We start from the raw sequence: 22597 nt of genomic DNA on the forward strand, positions 1-22597 counted from the left end.
AGGTCTTTATCATCTCAATCCTGGACTACTGTGAAAGCCTCCCTAACTGATGTCCCGGCCTCCCATCCATCTCCTACTCCTGTCCCTCCCATACACTGTTGCCAGGTTAACCTTCTCAAAACACCTCTTTCATCATGTCACTCCTCCCCTCAATGGCTCCTCATTGCCCTATGGACCAATTCCAACCTCCTGTCTAGAGATTAAAGGTCTCCAAATCTGGCCCCAAGCTACCTCTCGAGCTCCTGGCTCTCTTGATTTGGTCCCTCTAGGGTGTCGCTATGAGTCAGAATTGACTCAAAGGCAACAGGTTTGGTTTGTTTGTTTTTTGTTCCATCAAACTGGTTTAGTTCCAACCCCAAGCTTGCCTTGGACTTCTACACTGAACTCTACCTTTGTTCTAGCTGTTTCCCTGCCTCATATGCTCAACTCTGTGTTTCTACACCTACCCAGACACCACCCATATTTAAGACCTAGGTCAGGAAATGCCTAAAGTGCCTACCATTTGCCTCTGGCTCCCTGAATTTACATGCATTTGGCCTTTCTTTCCCCACCAGTGTTCCACGAGCTGCGGTGAGGGTACCCAGACTCGCAGTGCCACCTGCCGGAGAGTGCTGAAAACTGGGGTCTCAACTATTGTCAATTCCACCCTGTGCCCACCTCTGCCTTTCTCTTCCTCCATCAGACCCTGTATGCTGGCACCCTGTGCAAGTGAGTACATCAGAGCTCTGGGAATGAGGAGTAGGAACCCACAGAGCAGCAGCCACAGCCAGGCAGTAGCCTGTCCTAAACCCAAGACCAGTGGGAGACTGTCAGGCATAGAGCCCCATGGAGGGCTGCAGGCTGGAGAGCTCCACTGGAGACAGAAAAGGAATCTTAAATTACACGTAGCCAGGTTGAATTCTCTTCTCCACTGGAAAAACAGCTTGTAGGGGGTAGAGCAAAATTCACTTGCTGGCATGTGACGATCTGGAAGCTGAAGGCAGCCTATTGCTAATGAAGTCTAATGTTAACCACTCTGGGGTTTTAAACTACTCCAAACAGGTTTGTTCTGTTCAATATGAATCCCCAGAATTATAACACTTCTGGGCTGTCTTCACCAGGTACGTTAGGGCCCCAGTGCTTTGCAGAACAGAAAAGGTAAACATTGAATGGGGACATTCTTCTTCCCTTTGATCTTTGCCTCTTTTTATGATGCTGGTTTCTATTTTTTTTTTTAATCCTTCTAATAAGAGGAACTGCCTTCTCTCAAGGTCTCTTCTATCTAGAACCCTGAATCTCAGCTTTAGGGGTAGAGAGGGCCAGCAGAGTGATAAGCGGGCTGCCCCACTGCACCTCATTAGTTCTCCAGTTTTTGATTGTAGCAGCAGCTTCATGGTGCACAGCTGGTAGCCAGTTCTTCCCATAAAACAGAAGGCGGTAAATGACTGCACTAGGCAAAGGAAGCTCTGGAGAGCTTTCTTTACCTCTTCTCTCTTGGGCCCTCCATCTCTCTTTCTCTTCTCTTTGCCCTTTCCTTTTCCCTCTCTCTTGTCTCTGCCTCTCAGGCTTGTTTTTCTCTGTTCTCTCCTTCTCTTTCCATCTATCTGGCACCCCTTTCATTTTGCTCCTTTCATTCCAGAGCCTGGCCGGCCGTCCACAAAGCACAGCCCTCACATCACAGCCGTGAGGAAGATATACATCCAGACACGCAGGCAGAGGAAGCTGCACTTCGTCGTGGGAGGATTCGCATACCTGCTTCCCAAGACCTCAGTGGTGCTCCGATGTCCCACACGAAGGTTCCGCAAGCCCCTCATCACCTGGGAGAAAGACGGCCAGCACCTTATCAGCTCCGCTCATGTCACGGTGGCCCCTTTTGGCTACCTGAAGATCCATCGCCTCAAGCCCTCTGACACAGGCATCTATGCCTGTTCTGCAGGGCCAGCCCGGGAGCAGTTTGTGATTAAGCTCGTTGGAGGCAACCAGAAACTTGTGGCCCAACCCTTGAGCCTGAGAAGTGAGGAAGAAGCCCTCACAGTGAGGAAAGCCAGCCCAAATGAGGCCCTGCGGGCCCACAAACACCAGAATGGAATCTTCTCCAATGGCAGCAAGGCTGAGAAACGGGGCCTCGCTGCCGACCCAGGAAGCCGCTATGATGACATTGTCTCCCGGCTACTGGAGCAAGGGGGCTGGCCTGGAGAGCTCCTTACCTCCCGGGAGGTCCAGGACTCTACAGAAAGGAACGCATCTTCGGAGGAGGATCAGAATGCTGAGCAGGCCCTTCTGCACCTTCCCTTCACCATGGTGACTGAGCAGAGGCGCCTGGACGACATCCTCAGGAACCTCTCCCAGCAGCCCGAGGAGCTGCGTGACATCTACAGCAAGCATCTGGTGGCCCAACTGGCCCAGGAGATCTTCCGCAGCCACCTTGAGCACCAGGATATGCTTCTCAAGCCCTCCGAGCGAAGGATTCCGCCTGTGGCCATCCCCCCTCACAAACACGTATCTGGCTTCAGCAGCTCGCTCCGCACCTCCTCTTCTGGGGAAGCCGGAGGCAGCTCTCGCCGGCCACACCGCAAGCCCACCATCTTGCGAAAGATCTCAGCTGCCCAGCAGCTCTCGGCCTCTGAGGTGGTCACCCATCTTGGGCAGACTGTGGCTCTGGCCAGTGGAACCCTGAGTGTCCTTCTGCACTGTGAGGCCATAGGCAACCCAAGACCAACCATCAGCTGGGCCAGGAATGGAGAAGAGGTTCAGTTCAGCAACAGGTGAGCCTCGTAGGTACCTGGTCTTGGAAGCGATGAGAAGAAGGGAGGGGCAAGGAACTACAACTTGCCCAAGTCACCCCACTCATACTTCCTTCAAGGTGTTCCAGTGGTAGGGCTTAGAGCACTGGGCCCAGGGATAAATCCTAGGTCTCAGGCCCTCTTTCAGTACTGGTAAACTTCTGGAACAGAGACAGGTCATTTAATTTCTGTAAACTCTATGGTTTCATCTTTATACGGTGATAGTAATACTGGCTACCCACCCCCATCCTCATAGGGTCCAAATATTGAGATACTCTCTGTATAGCTTTGAATTTGGGGCAGAAAGATACCATTCCAGACCAAGGCATCATATTATGTTACCATTCCATGAGATTAACCATTGAAAATCTTCAGCACCAGGACACTGTCTCCATGTGTGGTGTTCCAGGGCTGGGGAGAGATTGCAGCCAGCATATGCTGCTCCCTGGGGGTAAACTGTCCTCTGTCTGGACCGGACAAGGCTGTTTGTTCCAGAAAGCTCTTATTCCTAGTTGGACCTGTGACCGATTATTCTAATATCTTTTGGTGGCTTGCTTATTTTATTTAGTGTTTTGTTGTGTCATTATGGGGATGACAGCACATAATCACTTACTGGTTTCCTTGAGCCATGATGTTCTTGTTAGCTGCTGTTGAGTTGACCCTCAAATCGTGGTGACCTCATGTGTTACAGAGTAAATCTGCTCCATAGGGTTTCCAGGCTATAATCTTTACAGAAGTAATTCACTAGGCCTTTCTTCCATAGAGCCACTGAGTAGATTCAAACCGCCAACCTTTAGGTTGGGAGCCAGTTGCAAACCGCTTGCATCACCGGGCTCCTCCTTGGGCCATAGCCATTCATAATGTAAAGTCAGTAGTGGTAGTAAAAGTAAAAATAATAACAATTTTTTTTTAATGCCCTGGTGGCACAGTGGGCAAATTTCCAGCTGCTAACCGAAAAGTCGGTAGTTTGAACCAACCAGCCACTCAGTGGGAGACAGATGTGGCAGTCTGCTTCCATAAAGGTTGTTGTTGTTGTTAGGTGCCATTGAGTTGATTCTAACTCAGTATCAACCCTATGTACAACAGAACAAAACACTGACTGGTTCTGTGTCATCCTCACAATCGTTGCTATGTTTGAGCCCATTGTTGTAGCCACCGTGTCAGTCCATCTTGTTGAGGGTCTTCCTCTTTTTTGGTGACCCTCTACTTTACCAAGCATGATGTCTTCTCCAAGAACTGGTGCCTCCTGATAACGTATTCAAAGTACATGAGATGAAGTCTCACCATCCTTGCTTCTAAGGAGTATTCTGGCTGTACTTCTTTCAAGACAGATTTGTTCATTCTTCTGGCAGTCTATGGTATATTCGATATTGTTCACCAAAACCACAATTCACAGGGGCCAATTCTTCAGTCTTCCTTATTCACTGTCCAGCTTTTGCATGCATATGAGGCAACTGAGAATACCATAGCTTGGGTCATGTGCATCTTAGTCCTCAAGGTGACATCTTTGCTTTTTTTTTTTTTTAAGTTGTAATTTTTTAAATTGTGCTGTAGGTGAAAGTTTACAGAACAAATTAGTTTCTCATTAAAAAATTTATAAACAAATTGTTTCGTGATATTGGTTGCAATCCCCTCAATGTGTCAGCTCTTTCCCCCTTTACACCCTGGGTTCCCCATTTCCATTCGTCCAATTTTCCTGTCCCTTCCTGCCGTCTCATCTTTGCCTTTGGGCAGGTGTTACCCATTTGGTCTCATGAACTTGATTGATCTAAGAAGCATGTTCTTCGCTTGTGTTATTGGCTGAAAGATGAACTTCGGGAGTGGCTTCAGTTCTGAGTTAAAAGGTTGTCTGGGGGTCCGTGGTCTTGGAGGTTCCTCCAGTTTCTGTCTGACCAGTAAGCCTGGTCTTTTGTGTGTGTGTGAATTTGAATTTTGTTCTACGTTTTTCTCCCACTCTTTCCGGGACCCCCTATTGTGATCCCTGTCAGAGCGGTAAGTGGTGGTAGCCGGGACCCATCTAGTTCTTCCAGGCTCAGGCTGGTGAAGGCTGTGGTTCATGTGGTCCATTAGTCCTTTGGACTAATTGTTTCTCGTGTCTTTGGTTTTCTTCCTTCTCCTTTGCCCTGGATGGGATAGGACCAATAGATGTATCTTAGGTGGTCACTGGAAACTCTGGTGGTCACTTGAAAGCTTTTAAGACCCTAGACAGCACTCACCAAAGTTGAATTTAGAACATTTTCTTTATGAACTATGTTATGCCAATGGACCTAGATGTCCCTTGAGACCATGGTCCAGCCCTCAGTCCCAGTAACTCAGTCCCTCAAGGTTTTGGATGGGTCTAGGAAGCTTCTATGACTGTGCCCTCTTTGTACTGTATTATATATATGAATAAGCATGCTGTACATACAAACATGTATGTAAAAATATCCACAGCCTAACCTATTTTTTTTTTAACCTATATATGTACAGTAATGTTTTACTTGTCTGAGAGGTCTTTCCTTTCCATATAAAGTTGGTGCTTAGTCTTTCCATCTCATTAAAGAATATTGTGGGAATTTGAATCAGAATTGCATTGTATCTGTAGATTGCTTTGGGTAAGGTAGTACTGATATTTTTACAATGTTAAGTTTCCTATCCACAAGCATGGTATGTTTTTCCATTTATGAAAGTCTGTCTTGGTTTCTCACAATAGTGTTTTGTAGTTTTCTTTATATAAGCCTTTTACACCCCTGGTTAGGTTTATTCCTAAGTATTTTACCTTTTGGGGTGGCTACTGTAAATGGTATTGTTTTCCTGATTTCGTTTTTGGAGTCCTCTTTGTTAGTTTAGAGGAATCTCACTGATTTTTTATGTTAATCTTGTACTCTGCCTCTTTGCTAAATCCTTCTGTTAGTTCCAGTAGCTTTCATGTGGATTCTCTGGAATTTTCTATACATAGGATCATATTGCCTGCAAATAGGGATGGCTTTACTTCTTCCTTACCTATCTGAATGCCCTTTATTTCCGTTTCTTGTCTTATTTCTCTAGCTAGCACTCACAGTACAGTGTTGAATAAGAGTGGTGATAAAGGACATCCTTGTCAGGTTCCTGTTCTCAGGGGGAATGCTTTCAGTCTGTGTCTATTGAGAATAATGTTGGTTGTTGGTTTTGTGTATATGCCCTTAATTATGTTGAGGAATTTTTCTTCTATTCCTATTTTGGTGAGTTTTTTTTTTATCAGGAATGGGTTTTAGACTTTATCAGATGCCTTTTCTACATGGATTGAGATGATCATGTGATTCTTTTTCTTTGTTTCATTTATGTGGTGGATTACTTTGATTGATTTTCTAATGCCGAACCATCCTGGCATACCTGGTATGAATCCCTCTTGATCACGGTATATTATTTTTTCATATGCTATTGAATTCTATTGACGAGAAGTTTGTTGAGAATTTTTGCATCAATGTACATGAGGGATATTGGCCTGTAATTTTCTTTTTAAATAGGCCTTTGCCTGGCTTTGGTATCAGGGATATGCTGGCTTCATAGAATGAATTCAAGAATAGTCCTTCCTTTTCTGTGTTCTTAAATAGTTTGAGTAGTATTGGGATCAACTCTTTTCTGAATGTTTGTTAGAGTTCTGCAGTGAAACCATCAAGGCCAGGGCTTATTTTTGTTTGTAGTTTTTTTATGACCTCTTAAATTTCCTTTTTTTTACTGGGTCTGTTCAGATTTTCTACGTCAGTTTGTGTTAGTTTAGGTAGATAGTGTGTTACTAGGAATTTGTCTGTTTCCTCTAGGTTTTCAAATTTGTTGGAGTATAATTTTTCGTAGTATTCTGTTATGATCCTTTTTATTTCAGTTGGTACTTATGTTGCCCGTCTCATTCCTTATTTGGGTTATTTACACCTTCTCGTTTTTTTCCTTTACTAATTTGGCTAGTGGTTTGTTGATTTTCTTCACCCTTTCAAAGAATCAGCTTTTAGTCTGGCTATTTCAATTGTTTGTTGTTGTTGTTGTTTTGTTTTCTGTTTACATCTTTGCTTTTTAACACTTTAAAGTGGTCCTTTGCAGCAGATTTACAGCCTTGGAAACTCTATGGGGCAGTTCTACTCTTCTATAGGGTTGCTATGAGTCAGAATCAACTCAACAGCAATGGGCTTTTTATGTGCCAAGTACCGTGTTGCTTTCTGTATGCATTATCTCTTTCAGTCTTTACAGTGGCCCTGACAATAGCAATGACTTAAAAAAAAAAAAAAAAAATGACAGCTGGCATTAATTGAGAAGTAACTGTCTTCCAGACAACTATAAACTCTTTTTATACCTTATCTCACTAAATCCTAACTGTAGCCCTGAGAAGCAGGTACAGTTTTTATCCACACTTTACAGAACAGGAAAGAAATGAAGTTTAGTGACTTGTTAAATGTTGTATCTACTGGGTAGCTGAGCTGAGCTATGTGACAAAATAAAATAGGTGGTCACTTGAAAAATTATAGGCTGTACTAGAGAGATACCTTAAAGATATCCAGTCCAAAATCCTCATTTTAACTTCTTCTTTTCTCTGAATCCAAGTATAATGCTCTTTTCATTAAATCTACTTCTGAATACTATTACTCAGCTAAACCTCTTCTCTAGCTTGCTAGCTTTGGGAAAGAAAGAGGAACCAGCATTTGCTGTGTCAAGCACTATGCCAGGTTTATTCATATGTAACTGCATTTGTTATCTAACAGTCCAGTCACAAGACTGACATTATCTTCCATTTTTACATAGAAAACTGAGGTTTAGCAGCTCACCCCAGAACATGCTTTGGCTAGAACTGGACAGAAGACTTAATATCAGGTTTATCTGATTGTAAAGACAGGCTCTGCCTACTCTTCTGAGACTCTGTGAACAGACATGACTTTGTCCATCCTGCCCACATCTTTTGTGCCTTGTAAGTGTCAATAATATTGCCTCTCACCCTTGGTACTTGCAGACCAAATAACAATACTTAATAATATTTCTCATGTGTGCCCTTACTATATGCCAGATATAATGCTCAGTGCTTCAAAGAAATTATCTTGTTTAATATTCCCAGAACTCCATGGGGTAAGTACTATTGTTGTTACCACATCATAGATAAGAAAGCTGAGGCACAGATGTCGAACTCACCCAGAAATGCTGGAGATAGGGCTTGAACCCAGGCAGCATGCCTCAAGGGCCTGAGTTCTTAATTTCTTCTCTTGTTTGCCCCTTGGTCTGCCCCCACTCCTTATAATTTTCTTGATCAGCTGAGCCCTGTCATTCTCTCCAAAAATCTTTCTAAATAGATTGTAGGTCAGGCTAACCAGTTGCAATAAATCTCCCTAAGGCCATGGTTCACTGAGAGGCAGCTGTAGTGTCTGGCCCCCAGGATAGTGGTTGCTGGCTGAGAATGGTACCCTGGTGCTTGGTGAGCAGTTCACAGGTACTCTGTTGTGGCCACACCACATCATCTCCTCCACTGGCCAGTGAATTTCTCAAGCATAGGTACCAAGTGTTATTCATATTCCCTGTGTCTATTGCCAAGGTTTGGTATTGGCGTTGAAGGAAATAACAATTGGCTATTTGTGGAAAAAGACAGAAATTGGCATTTCTTGACTAATTACGTACACTGTGCCACTGTGCTAGGAACCTTCATAGCCACCATCTTAGTTAATATTTCACCACAAGGCATAGCATACAAACTCTTATCCCTGTTTTAGAAATGAGGAAGTCCAGGCTCACAGTACTTAAGGAACTTGACCAATGTTAGATAACTAGTAAAAGGCAGCATCAAGAGAGTGGGTTCAAACCCAGTTCTGCCCAACTCAAGCCCATGCTGTTTTGAGTGAGTGGGTGAGTTCATGCTTGCATGCATCTTCCATACTTCAGTAGGGCTGCCCAGTTGCCTCAAGACCTTTACTGTTTTCTACCAGGTGTTTCCAGTATCTCTTCATTTGAATAATACCTCCTTTCTCCTGAAAAGCTATAGAATAAGACAGGGTGACAGAAAAGGGGAAGGGGACCATCAAGGCTCTGTTTTGCCCTGGGACTACAGGGAGAATACTGAGGCCATGGTGTACTGAGAGGTCCTGACAATTTCCTTGAGCACTGGAGATTTTTGGTGAAATCCGAGGATCATGACCCATACAGGTGTGATGTGGAAGGAGCTAGACTAGTATGGAGGGGTTGAGGCAGATCTTGCCAAGGACCTTTACTTTTCATGGCCTTAGTTTCTTCACTTCAAAGTGTGGGGGTTGTACCAGATCTTCCCTGCAGTCCCTTCTACCTCCTTCACTCATTTACGGAAGTTAAAACCAGTTGCCTTCAAGTTGATTCTGATTCGGGTAGATCCCATGTATATCAGAGTAGAACTGCACTCAGTAATGTTTTTAATTGCTGATTTTTCAGAAGTAGATTTCCAGGCCTTTCTTCTGAGGTGCCTCTGTGTGGACTCAAACCTCCAATCTTTTGGCTAATAGCCAGCCACCCAGAACGTTAAAACTCTTGACTTAGTTATCTAATGCTGCTATGACAGAAATACAAGGGGATAGCTTTAATAAACAGAAGTCCAAATTCAGAGCACCAGCTCCAGGGGAAAGGTTTCTCTCTCTCTCTCTCTCGGCTCTGGGGAAAGGTACTTGTCATCAAGCTTCTCCTGGGTCCAGGAGTTTCTCTTCTTTTGGACCCTGGGTCCAAAACATGTGCTCCACTCCCAGCTCTTCTTTTTTGGTACTAGCTTCTCTGTTCACATCTCTCTTTTATATCTCAAAAGAGATTAACTCAAGGTACAGCCTAATCCTGTAGATTGTGTCCTGTCTTATTAACATAACTGCCTCTAATCCTGCCTCATTAACTTCATAGCGGTTAGGATTTACAACACATAGCATAATCACATAAGATCGCAAAATGGTGGGCAACCACGTAATACCGAAAATCATGGCCTAGCCAAGTTGACACACATTCTGGGGGACACAGTTCAATCCATAACAGCCCATATGTTGACATGGAGTGGGAAGAGCCTTGAGTAAAGTAACATCAGTATTTGTTGCACAAGTTGTTTCTGAATGGTAGACACATTCAGTGATCACTTGAGTTTGGGAAATGCCCACTTAAAGCTAAACAGATGTATTTACTGCTGAAATTTATGTCTATTTTTTTTAATATACCATTCGATTTTTTCTTATTAAAGTAATAAAGCAATTATAAAACAATGCAAATAATACTTAAATCTGTAAAGTAAAAAGTGCAAGTCTCCCTCATCCTCCAAATCCTATTCCCCAAACGTTATCACTCTTACTAATTTGGTATATTTCAGAATTTTATATATCTTACTGTCGTAGTTGTTAGGTGCCACTGAATCAGTTCTGACTCATAGCAACCCTGTGTACAATAGAACGAAACACTGCTTGGTCCTGCGCTGCCTTCACAATCATTGTTATGTTTCAGCCCATTGTTGCAACTACTATGTCAATCCATCTTGTTGAGGGTCTTTCTCTTTTTCACTGACCCTCTACTATACCAACCGTGATGTCCTTCTCCAGGGACTGGTCCCTCCTGATAACATGTCAAAGTATGTGAGACGAAGTTTCACTATTCTTGCTGCTAAGGAGCATTCTGACTGTACTTCTTCCAAGACAGATTTGTTCGTTCTTCTGGCAGTCCATAGTATATTCAGTATTCTTTGCCCACACCATAATTCAAAGGCATTGATTCTTCTCCAGTCTTCCTTATTCATTGTCTAGCTTTCACATGCATATGAGGCGACTGAAAATACCATGGCTTGGATCAGGTGCACTTTAGTCCTTGAAGTGATGTCTTTGCTTTTGAACGTTTTAAAGAGATCTTTTGCAGCAGATTTGCCCAATGCAATAAGTCGTTTGATTTACTGACTGCTGCTTCCACGGGCATATATTGTATGTAAAACCTATAAACACACATAATATTTGGATTTTATTGGAGTGTTAGTCGTGTTGTTCAGAAATCTGACTTATTTTTTACCTAACGACACGTCTAAGAGACATTTTCATAACAGTATGCAGTTTTTTAACAGCCGATTATTGTTCTTGAATGCATATAACTGTCTCTCAATTGAAAATTATTTTGGTTTTTCGATTTTTTTTAACTCCTTTAAGCTTGCCAGTGTGTTGTAACTTTCCAAGTGGACAACATGGTATGATGTGTTTTTTAGGAACGTTTTTGATCACTGAACAATTGTTTGGCCTAGTAACCTTGGAGACACTGATAATCCTTGAAATACCATTTAGGAAACACTTCTTTAGCCTTTTAGGTGTCCCTTACTGGTGAAAATGTCCTTTAGGGTCACTATGAGTCGGAATCGACTCGACGGCGCTGGGTTTTGGTACTGGGTACTGGTGAAAATAGTTAAGATGCTTGGCTGCTAACTGTAAAGGTTGGATATTTAAGTCCACCCAGAGGTGCCTCAGAAAAAAGGCCTGGCAATCTACTTCCGAAAAATTAGCCATTGAAGACCCTGTGCAGCAAGGTCTGCTCTGACACACTTGGGGTCACCATGAGTTGGAATCGGTTTGACACGAAATGGTTGCTTTAACTGTTTAATTTTCACCTTTATAAGCATTGAGAGTCTAGCCCCAATGGCTTTAAGATGGAGAAGGTTCAATGAAATGTTGCTAGAAAAAAAAGACATGACCATCATATGCTAAGGATGCTAAAGGACAGCAGAGGGCAAGTCCTAGATGTTCAGGACTTCAGGCATGGATGGGAGTAGGGGTGTAGGAAGCATTAAAATGGAAGGCACCTGAGGGCCTGGGCAAATGGTTTTTGCCACTACCAAGATTTTTTTTTTCTCTAAATTTAGCCCTGGCAAAAGTTTTTCAATGTAAGTTAATGGCATGCGGTAGGGAAAAATAAAAGATTTCCCTTTCTGATCTTTGACATCATAATTTTTTCATTTTCCTTGGCTGGCCAGTGAGAAATATGGCTGGAGCTTAGTTTTCGATACAGCTTTTCAAGTACTGTTTAAGGAAAGAAAGTAAATATATCTGCACAAAGCACTCAGGAGGCATAGAGCTGCCGTTGGGACTGCTTTGCTGTGGGCCGTCAGTGACCTCTTTTGTGTTGGGTTTCCTTGCTTGTCATCATTACTGTGTCTGGTAGCGGTTCAGAAGCGCTCATTTATTTTCAGACAGCTTTGACCAAAGAAGTGCTGAAATGCCCAGTGTTATAGTTCAGTTAGTCTGTTTTTGCTTAGTACCCAAATCCATCTTTCTGAAAGAGTCTGCAAGATTCAGCTGCCTGTTGGGCTGTAGGACTTCGCAATTTATTAAAATACGCTCTCCATAGCCTGAGCCAGCAAGATGCTGGTCAAGGGAAGACGGAAGTGATTGGGAAAAGTCTGTTACTTCTTTGGCTTTTAAATATGCCAAAGCTTGATTGGAAAGAAATTTGTTTTATGAAAGAGTCACTCATAATTCAGAAACGACTGCCTCTGATCATATATATAATTTACTAGTTGAAATGAATTCATATGATTCTCAGAAGTACATCTTTATAACACATACTACTTCTCAAGCAATAGTTTACGGAGTGTCCCCAGTGTGTTTATGGTAGGCTGGTTCGTCATATTCCCCACTTCTTCTTTTATTGAACAAACATTGCCATGTCTACGCTGAGCCAGACCCTACCATTGATACTGGGGATGGTGAAAGAAGATTCGTTCTGTGTTGATGAGGCTCTTAAGTCTAGTTTGAAAGCCAGGAAAGTAAGTTTTACAGTGTTATAAGTGCTAAGAGAGAGCTATGCAAACTTATTCATTCGTAAGTATTTATTAATTTACCTATTATATTTATTCCAGGTCCACAGGTATGCGTTGGGGATAGAGTGGTGAATGAAACAAAAGAAATCTCTTTGTTCTCATCTTTACAATAATTCTTTGAGGTTATTGTCCCAATTTTACAGATGTCGAAATTGACGCACAGAGCTATTAGGTTAGGTTAGCTTGCTCACAGTCTCATACTTCATAAGGGTGGAGCAAGAATTCAAACCCAAGGAGCCTGGCTACAAGACCTATTTATTTTTGTTGATTTTAACCTTAGTTGAATGCATGGACTTGCCATTGTTTTGAAAAGAAGCCAACGAGGTCAGCTAGATCTAACGTAAATTGACATTCAATAATATTCCACCTAGCTGGCTTCTAATCTATGCAGCTTTGGTTTTTGTTTTGACACATCTGTTTTAGAAAGGGCCTCGTCTTCTGTTGGTAGCTCTACTTTTACATATACATACCCAGCTATAAATATGCACGATGCTAGGCACATAATAGGCATTCAGTAAACATTGTAATTGTTACATCTGCGCTTGTGTCATTGACTGAATGTTTATGGTGTTGATGGACTGTGCATGTGTGTGTTTAGAGACCTAGACCACAAGCAAGATGAAGCTAAATTGTTCCTTGCTTTTCAAGTTACTATGCGTAAACACTGGACACTTTTGGGCCCTCCTCTTTACCACATTTTCAGTTGAGATTCAGGAAAAAAAGCTAGCCTCAATTTGCATTTGGATAGGCTACAACACATACCACACTCCTATCTGAAAAACTGGTAAATAACCCTTCTCCACATCTAATACCAGGAGGTTCACATAATATGGACAGACACATGCTTAGTATTTCTGCATCTGAACCCAACACCAGAGCAATACCTATACAGACACTGGTGATGACCTTACAGGAAATAAAAGACAGATTCTCCAAAATTGGCACTGAGAGTTGGTTTGTCAAATTGGGAAAGACAGCTGGATGGAGATTTAGCTTTTCCTCACAGAAAGCTCTAAATACCACTGCTAGCACTACCCTGGCATCAGGGAAGTCCCTGCTTGCTATTTTGTGCCATTGACCTGTTTCCTAGGGCTGATGTACAAAGTACCACAAACTGGGTGGCTTAAAACAACCAAAATGTTTTTTCTCACAGTTCTGAAGGCTAAAAGTCCAAATTCAGGCATCAGTGGGACCCTGTTATCTCCAAAGTTTCTAGAAGATCCTCCCTTGTCTCTTCCAGCTTCTGGTGGCCCCAGCCATTCCATGGATTGTGGCGGCAGAACTCCAACTTTTGTCTCCCCAAACCTGTCTTTCCTCTGTGTCTGCCTCTGTGTTTCTTCTCCTCTTATAAGAACACCAGTCATACTGAATTAGGGCCCACCCTACTCCAGTGTGTCCTCATGTTAACTAATTATATCTGCAAAGATGCTATCTCTAAATAAGGTCACCTTTACAGGTTTTTTGTTTATAGGTACCAGGGGTTTGGACTTGAGCATAGCTTTTTGGGGGACAGAGATCAACCCATAACATGAACCAAGAGTGAACTGATCACCACATTACTACCCCACGGTTCCACTGATATAAGTCATAAAGAAGTCATAAAGCATTTAAACAAGTTTTTTTCCTACAGGTTAAGGGATTTTTCAAAAGGAATGCAGGTGGACACGAAGAATAATATGAAGCTAGATACTTTGAAGAAAATACTGATTCTTTTTGGGTGGGGGGGGGAGGGGAGGTGGATCACAGGTGATATTCCATCTCACATGGAATCCTAGGGAAAGGGCTAATGGAAGGAGTTTCTGCCTTATTACCCCTAAGCCTAAACCTGTTTTCCTTCTCTTCTGGATCTGGGTGAGCCCACCTCACTCTGCCCATCCACTACATCTAGAAGGTCAATCTAATAGTATATCAGCTAACTCAGAGGGCAGCCCAGAGTGGTCGAAAGACAGTAAGGCTGGAATCAGAGCAACTTGGGCTTCAATTCCAGGTCTGCCACTTACTCTGCATGAGTCCACTTTATCCTCTCTCAGTCTTGGTTTCCTCATTAGTTAAATTAAAATGACCATGTTTGCCCTACAGAATAGCAAGGGTATGAAGAACAGATAATACCAGGCATGCAATATATATGCATCTGTCAGTGTCTATTATCATTTAGACCTGGAGCCATTGTATCACACCGTCTCCTAGGACATTGCAAAGTAAGGAGCTTTACTTTCATTTTGAGGAACACCTAGCAGTTGTTCAGAGTCGTGGTAGACAGTTATCTAGGAAAACACAGCAGGATGGAGAATTACCAGCTTTCATCCAGGTGGCAGGAGAAGACCTTGGATCCTACTGATATTCTCTGCCGTTATTTCTGGTCTGGTAGGAAAGAGAAATCTTAGGCTTGAAATGCTTATATTTCCCAGAAAGCTTTGGACAGCATTCCAAAGTGGTGTTGAATAGGAGATGAATTAGGCAGTATTTGGAAGGCTTTAGCTTGGGCAACACAGAGTATCTACAGATGGATGCATCTCAGAATGGAAGAAAGAATCATATGGGAAATGCCTCCAGGGTCAGCTTCAGAACCACAGTTGTGAATAATGCTATGTGTAAAAGTCATAAACACATGAGATTCCGTTTCCAAGTTTGCAGATAATATAAAAACTGAAGGCAGGGCAGATAGGAAAAAAGAAACCGGTTTCAATTTGGTTTGGCTTATTTCCTTTATAGAGCTAAAGGAAACAGAGATGACAAATGTTTTTCTCAGTTGAAAAGTATAAGAACAGCTAGTCAGAGAAAAAGGAACCATCTTACTAAATACATAAGCCTCAGCCAAAAACAAACATCGGGGGTCAATGCAAAGGTCGCAAAAGTAACCAGCGTGATCAAGCGGGTTGAGAGCTTCAAAGGACACTAGACACTCAGTGTGTAGTACCCAAAGCAAACCAAACCCATTGCTGTCGAGTCAATTCCGACTCATAGTGACCCTATGTGACAGAGTAGAGCTGCCTCATACGGGTCTCAAGACTGTAAATCTTTACAGAAGCAAACTGCGGCATCTTTCTCCTGCAGAGCAGCCGGTGGGTTCCAACTGCCGACCTTTCAGTTACCATTCGAGCACTTAACCAGTGTACCACCAGAGCTCCACCAGGTAGTAGAGCAAGGCTTAAAGGCAGGCACTTGTCTATTCCCTGAAAAACTGATCTCAAAATATCCCCTACTTTCCCTAAATTTTTCTTCCTAGAAAAGTACCCAGTAAAGTAGTCCTTGCAAATTGCAGAGTTACTAAAAAAAAGTTAACTTTTTTGTGTAAATGAGGAAGGCACTGAAACAAACCAGAAGTAAAAATTCTTCCATGTTCTGGGTTAGAAGTCAGCAAAGTGTTTTCTGTAAAGGGCTGAAGAGTGAGGATTCCAGGCTTTGCAGACCATACAGTCTCTGTCCCAGCTGCTGAGCGTTGCCATCGTAGCAGGAAGGTAGCCGTAGACAGTGTGTGAACAGCCAGCACTGGCCTGCTTCAAAAAAACTTTATTTACAAAAACAGGTGGCAGCTGGCTGGAGTTTGATGACCCCTATTCCAGGTGAATAGGAAATCCAGTCGGAGTTGTTTCGAGCCAGAGGTTTGTAGTTTGAGATGAATTACTCAGCAAGCAGATAAAGCCACACGTATTAGCAAATTCGCAAGTTCATGAATTTTTGAAGGGAAGGGAGCTGAAAGGCTTGGCACCAAGTAGCAGGACACGGTTAAGAATGTGTGGTCAAGTGGCCTTCTCCCATTCCAAAAATATTTTCTATACTTCTGCCGGGAACAATCATGGAACTTTGGGCATTAAGTAACTTTTATTTGGCAATTACTTTAAAACCAGCAGCTGCCCTAGCAGGGTGGTGATGTGAAGCGTTTCATGAGTATCAAATCTGTTCCCTAAAATATTTGTACAAAACAACGCTTTCCTTTGCAAGCCTCTGTGCTACTAGAATTTTTGGTTTCAGAAAAAAATTCTTACTTCCAGAGGAGATCTTTTTCCCTCCATGTTCAAGCTATTTAAAATCCAGAATATTCTCACTATTGATCCCCATTTCCCTGAGTGACTATAAGCCTTGACACGAAAATGATTCCTCACCAAAAATGAATCCAAACCACATGCATTTCTACTAGGCCCTAGTGGATGCTTAGATGGGGTGAGTTTAAGAAAATATTATTCCCTGCTCCTGATTCTGCCACACAGTATCTGAGCAAGGTACTTAACTTCTCTGAGTTCTTGCCTCCTCTCTAAAAGGATCTGATAATATCAATCTAGTGCCATGATAATGAGAATAAACTGAGATAAAGCATATAAAACCAATATTGGTTCCCACTACTCCTCTTGTGGTGGCATCCTAACCTAAGAAATCCTTAAGCAGAAAAACACATACACACATGCACACACACACACACACACACACACACAACTTGATCTCACGATAAGGCAAAGACCTCCACATCTCCTGTAAATAAGTTTGGGCTGATGCTCTTTGCATGGTCTGCTTTAGCTTTGCCTGTTTGCTCCTAAGCCTACTTTTTTCCAGCTCTCGCTCTTTTGCTTTTGTTATTTATACACTCTTATGCAATTCCAGGACTCTGGCTAATTTTTAGTCTTCTAAGATTTCAGTATTTTGCTAATAGTGTTAAAACAGCTATGGAAATAACTAGTTGTCCTTCTTCAGAGATTCCTGTGTCAAGAATAGAATTGAGGCAGTTGCCAACACAGTATGCCATGTGGACTCAGTTCTGGGCAACTGTTTTCCATACCCACTGCCACCACCAAGGTAAAAGGAATGCTGCTCACTCCCCGGTCTCTCACACAGCAAACCCTTTGTTTCCTCCCCATAGTCCTGATCTATGTTTTTTCCTTTAAAGTCCTCCATTCCTCATTTACCTATGCCAAACCAGCTTCTTCTCACATCTTCCAGAATACATAGGCTCAGACATGTAGAATGAATGATAGTGATGTCAACAACAACAACAACAAGATAATAATAACCTACACTTAGGTAGTTCTTAAAACATGCCAGGTGCTGTCCTGTATGCTTTAAATACATTAACTTGCAAAGAATACTCACAACAGCCCTAGGTAGGTGCTATAATTCTTATTTTATAGATGAGGAAACTGTGTCACTGAGAGGTTAAGTAGATGACTTGCCCAAAGTTACGCAGCCAGTAAGTGGTAGAGCCAGAATTAGATCCCGGTCGGCATGGCTCTGGAGTCTGTCCTCTATTCTATATCGTGGATATGATCATTTTTAGCCCCATTGCTTTGAAGGTGATACTGAAGAGGGAACAATGAAAGAAGTAAGAGCCCCTGCCCTTGAGGTATTAGTTTACGATCTAAGAGAGGAAGTAATACATTGCAGGATAGAAAGGCCTTTTCTATAATTTACAACAACTCCGGAAGGTCAGGTAAGGGAAAGACTTCTGTTGACTCAGGTAGCACAAGGAAGCAGAACTTGAACTAGATCTTAAGGGATGATAAGAACTTGGAAGGGTAGACAGAAAGAGGAGGAATGTGTCTTTAGGCCCAAGTTAATAACAAGGAAATTCAAATAAACCATCTTGACTGGAGCATATAGGGAAGGGAAGTTTGAAAAGATAAGGAGAAGAAGCTACTGTCTAAAGAAAGACAATGCACTCATAATTTACAGCTTTCAGTATTGGGGCCTAAAACCGATTCAAGATTGCTTACTTGTTAGGAAGAGCGGCCTGAGATGGTACCACATGATGGCCCTTGTAGCAGTTGGGCATTTCTGTGCCCAGAGCTTGAAAATTTCCTCTGACAAGTGGAAAATTCAAGTAGTCTACTCAGGCTACCACCACCTGTACTTAAAAAAAAAAAAAAAATTAATTCAGTAGATGAAATTTAAAGTGAAGCCTTTCTACTTAGAAAATAGTAAGAATGAATCTGTACACTCCTTTATTTCACCCTCACAAGAACTCTCGGAGGTCAGTGTTATCCTCAATTTACAGCAGGAACTGGGAGGCTCACAGAGTTGAGTGGCTTGCCCAAAACCACCACATAACTATAGGCTAGAGTCCACGTCTCTTGGCTACAAGTCAAGAAGTCTTCTCTTCCACACAGCAGCTTCTTGTGGTTGGTTGTAGAGGTTAGAGAGGTAGGCCTACTTAAGACAGTGGTGTTCACAGTGATGCAGGGATCCAGGAGCCAGCATGAGGCCACCCCACTCACAGAATTTCTAGAGATTTCCCTTTAGACAACAAGAACCGCCCAGCTTTCAAATCAGAGCCCTTTATCACTGTGTATTGCAAACGTGGAAGAGGTAACGTCAAAGAGATTGTACTTGGTAGGATGGGCCTGTGAGCACTTTTGTCTGTATCCTACTCACATGGATGACAGAATTTCACTTATATGGCTAAAACAGCTATTTGTACCCTCTCAACTGGTCCTTAATTTGCAAGGTACATGCTGTTACAAAAAAGCTTATAAGTAAAGACCACCAGAAAAGCAAAATTTCTGCTTCACTTTCTGGCTAAAAGTATGATCAAGGAAACAGAGCAATACATTTTAGCTCAGTAAACAAAAGTGGGTAGGGAATGTGGATATGGGAAGAAAGCAAGAGGTATTAATATATCCAATATGACCACAGTATCATTTGCTGTGGAAGTCATAATTGTGCCCTGTTTTATGTCCCCTCATCCTCTGATTCCTTAAATTCCAAAACAACCCCCAAGAAATCTTTCTGGTTTTGCTTGGAAGGTAACACTGTTTCTGTGCCTGTGCCTTCTAAAACAGGCCTGTCAAATTCGAAACCTAAATACAAGCTGACAGAAATCAGCTACTAGCAGATTAAGTTGAATTAACAGAATAGAAAAAGCATGAAATATAAAGAAAAAAAAAATTTTTTTTTCAGGAATCTCACTTCCTAGATGCCAGACTGGATAAAAAGAAAAAAAAAAATTTTTTTTTTTTTTTCACTGAAGCAAACCTCAGTATCCACAGCAAGGCTTTTCCTTTGCCTTGTCATGTTTTCCTAGAGAGCCCTGTATAGGAATGTTCACCAGAACTATTGCACCCTCTAGTGGCAGCCTCCAAACACCCATCTACCAATCTTAGAGGCTTACAGTAATTAGGAGTTAAATCCTCTCCTAACCCTCAAAGTAACCCTAAAATTACTTATGCCTTAGAAGATTATTAGGGAAAGGGGTAGAGTATCCAAATGGGCCAAATGTACCAAGACACATCTGTGAGAAGCTTTATGATTACAGAAAGAAAGCAAGGCTAAAGAGTTGAATCTTACGGTGGTTCCAACAGGTGTAATGACTTATGTTAACCATGAAAACAGGCTCTGGACCAGGAGCAAGAAACCCAGTTTCGAATCCTGAATCTTCCACCAAATAACTATGTGCCCTTGAACTGGAGTTCAGTTTTAGGACTGTAAATAATTTGCAAGTATATGCAATAAATGCAGATTCAATTTTTGTCCTATGTGGGATTTATGTTTCAAGACAATATTTAAGACTTTTTATGAAGGCACGTACTATAGCTTCTTTGCCTTATATACATAGTTTATGGAATAAAAGACTCCATGAAGATTAAATCTCAAGATCTAGATTCCTTCCTTCCCATTTCCGTTGCTCCCAACCTAGTTCAGACACTTATGACTTCATGCCTTTGGTGATGGATCACTTTCCTTCTCTTCATCAACTTTGTGAGAATTCTTTTCCAGGCTTCAGACTTGAGCAGGAGGCATTGTGACTGACTCAGAGCACCAGTGCCTGGAGGAATCGATGTAGCCACAAAAGCGAAAAACCAGTCAATTCCAACTCACGGCAGCCCCACATTTCTCAAACTAGAACTGCGCTCCATAGGTTTTTCAACGGCTGACTTTTCAGAAGTAGATTGCTAGACCTTTCTTCTGAGGTACCTCCGGAGGACTCAAACTTCTTCTTAGTAGCCGAGCACATTAACCATTCGCACCACCCAGAGACATCCCTCCTAAAAAAAGAAAGATGGATGGTACAGAGCCAGTATGGGAAGAGGGTTTACACTCCCTGCATAACATCAGGCAGATGTGATAGTTTGATGGAAAAAAAAAAAAAAGTAAGCATTATTTGCATATAGATATCTAGTAAATCATCTGGGGGAAACTAGCCAATATCATATGCTCCTTTTGCTTCCTTCCACACTGTCTCCTCATCATCCTTGCTCCTTGAATTCAGTTCTCCATTCAGAGTGTCTGGCAGTACCAACTAAACAGTCACTGGAAATACCAAAAGAGGGTCTGGAAATTCCAGGTCTACCTCAGTTTAACAGTTCCTTCTGCTCTCCAGGAAAATAAACCTCAACTGGGTTTTATAAAGTGATAATCTGAATTGTAGGAAGGTGAAGGGATTTGCCAGTGGTCACTAATTAAATCATGGCAGGACTAAACTTAAGTTCGGAAGACCTGTCTTCCAGCCTCCTGCTCTGAATGTTCAATGCAAAAAAACCCTTTCTGTAAGGAAGAGTGAGACATTATCAGTTTTAGGGAAGCAGCTGTTCTAATGAATTTGCAAATTGAGCATATTTTAATCTCTGTCTTTTCGGTGTGGTGAAATTCAAAAAACGTTCTACTAAAATCGATCATCTAGAGTAACCAGTTCTATTGAAATTTGATTAAGCCTGTTTTCATTGTTCCTGTTTGGAAATTGTTCTGGAGGCATAAATGAGATTTAAATCATAAAGTCAGCTTTTCTTTTTTTATCTAACACAGCCTGAATACCCAAAGAGATTTAGCAGTGATATTATGTTACACATGATAAGATTTCTTTAGTAAACAGTGACTTTATCTAAAATATTATTTGGCTTACCAAAGATAAGTAAACGCAATAGTCTTCTTTCTCTTATCAGCTTCTTTGAAATCAACTAACATGTAACTGTTTGACTTTGAGGAAAAAAAATACCTAATGTGAGTGAGTGACTGAGTGGATGAGTTATATCACAGTCTCACAGTCTCCCTTTCATCCCTCACGAAGTTGCAGCTCTAGTTCCATGCCACAAAGGCTTGCATGTCCCCAGTGATAGTGGTGATGGCCTAGAATCAAGCACAGATTGTCCAAAAACTTCCTTTTAGCTAAGGTTTTCTGTTTCCTTCCCCATTTTTCACCAGAGCTGCCCCCACATAACTAGATTGATTGATGTAAGCCTACCTTTCTTACTTCCTACCTTCCTTCTGACAGGAGATATGAATAAGCAATAGAGTAGGCACAAGACCAAAAGCAGAGTTGAGGAGGCCTGACTCATTGTCAGATTGGCCACCCACCTCAGAATAATTCAGAGCTGACTAGAGGTGGGGCTGAGCTGCAGATGCATAGAGTCTGATGAGGACTCAGCAAGAGACTAATGAAGAAAAAATAGACTAGGATAGTGGGGAAAATATGTTGTCAGGGCAGATCTGACTCCTAGTCTTAATTTCACCACGAAGTCTTCTGAGTTCTCCTGACTTTATTTTTCTCTTTCCTGAAAAATAATCCCTGTCACGTACTTGGAATTGGGTGAACAGTTCTTTGGGTCCTTTGAGGCTAGGAAGGTGAAAATGATCACAGAAGAAGAGATGACTGACTCTAAGAACCCAAAGGCCACCACTAATCCATTTCTGTGCTGCTGAATGACTTGCTGACCCAAGGCCCTGCCAGGTCCAGGCTCTGTCCTCCCCCAGCCTTCTAGATTCCCAGCTCCACATACACGTTCCAGTTACCATCAGCCTAGTCACCAAGACATCCAGCTTCAAGACATCATTAGTCATTAATCTGCCTAACTGCCATGATGTAGCAGGTACTACCTAGAAATGGCACAAATCTAGGAAAGAAGAAATGATAGACTGCAATTGGAGTGGATTTGGAAGTTCATTTTCAGTACTCACAATTTGATTCTTGTGAATCTTTTCAGGTAAAGAAACATGTCGGAACTAGATGATGATTATTCTGGAACTGCCTCTACCTTGACCCTAAAGGGAAGGCTTTGCCTTCTCTACAGAAGGCCCTCTGCCAAGTGGTGTAGGAAATAAAGCAATAAATAAAACCTGAGTTTTGTACCCCATAAAAAAA

The 22597-nt window shown here is 42.1% G+C and overlaps 1 protein-coding gene and 1 long non-coding RNA gene across 7 annotated transcripts in view; one reads left to right on the forward strand and one right to left on the reverse strand.

Annotated features, from left to right (window-relative positions):
- ADAMTSL1 (ADAMTS like 1) overlaps window positions 1–22597 on the forward strand; it is a 389033-nt gene that overhangs the window by 274060 nt on the left and 92376 nt on the right. For all 6 annotated transcript variants that reach the window (XM_049896920.1, XM_049896922.1, XM_049896918.1 and 3 more), the window contains 2 exons: window positions 555–708; window positions 1619–2744. In XM_049896920.1, coding sequence (XP_049752877.1) covers window positions 555–708; window positions 1619–2744 — 1280 coding nt within the window. The remainder of the gene's footprint in view (window positions 1–554; window positions 709–1618; window positions 2745–22597) is intronic.
- Window positions 17843–22597, reverse strand: part of LOC126083317 (uncharacterized) — a 59296-nt gene continuing 54541 nt past the window's right edge. Inside the window, exon 7 of the long non-coding RNA XR_007518777.1 lies at window positions 17843–18370. This is a non-coding gene — a long non-coding RNA (uncharacterized LOC126083317). The remainder of the gene's footprint in view (window positions 18371–22597) is intronic.

Source organism: Elephas maximus, chromosome 9 (assembly GCF_024166365.1).
Source record: "Elephas maximus indicus isolate mEleMax1 chromosome 9, mEleMax1 primary haplotype, whole genome shotgun sequence".
NCBI lineage: Eukaryota > Metazoa > Chordata > Mammalia > Proboscidea > Elephantidae > Elephas > Elephas maximus.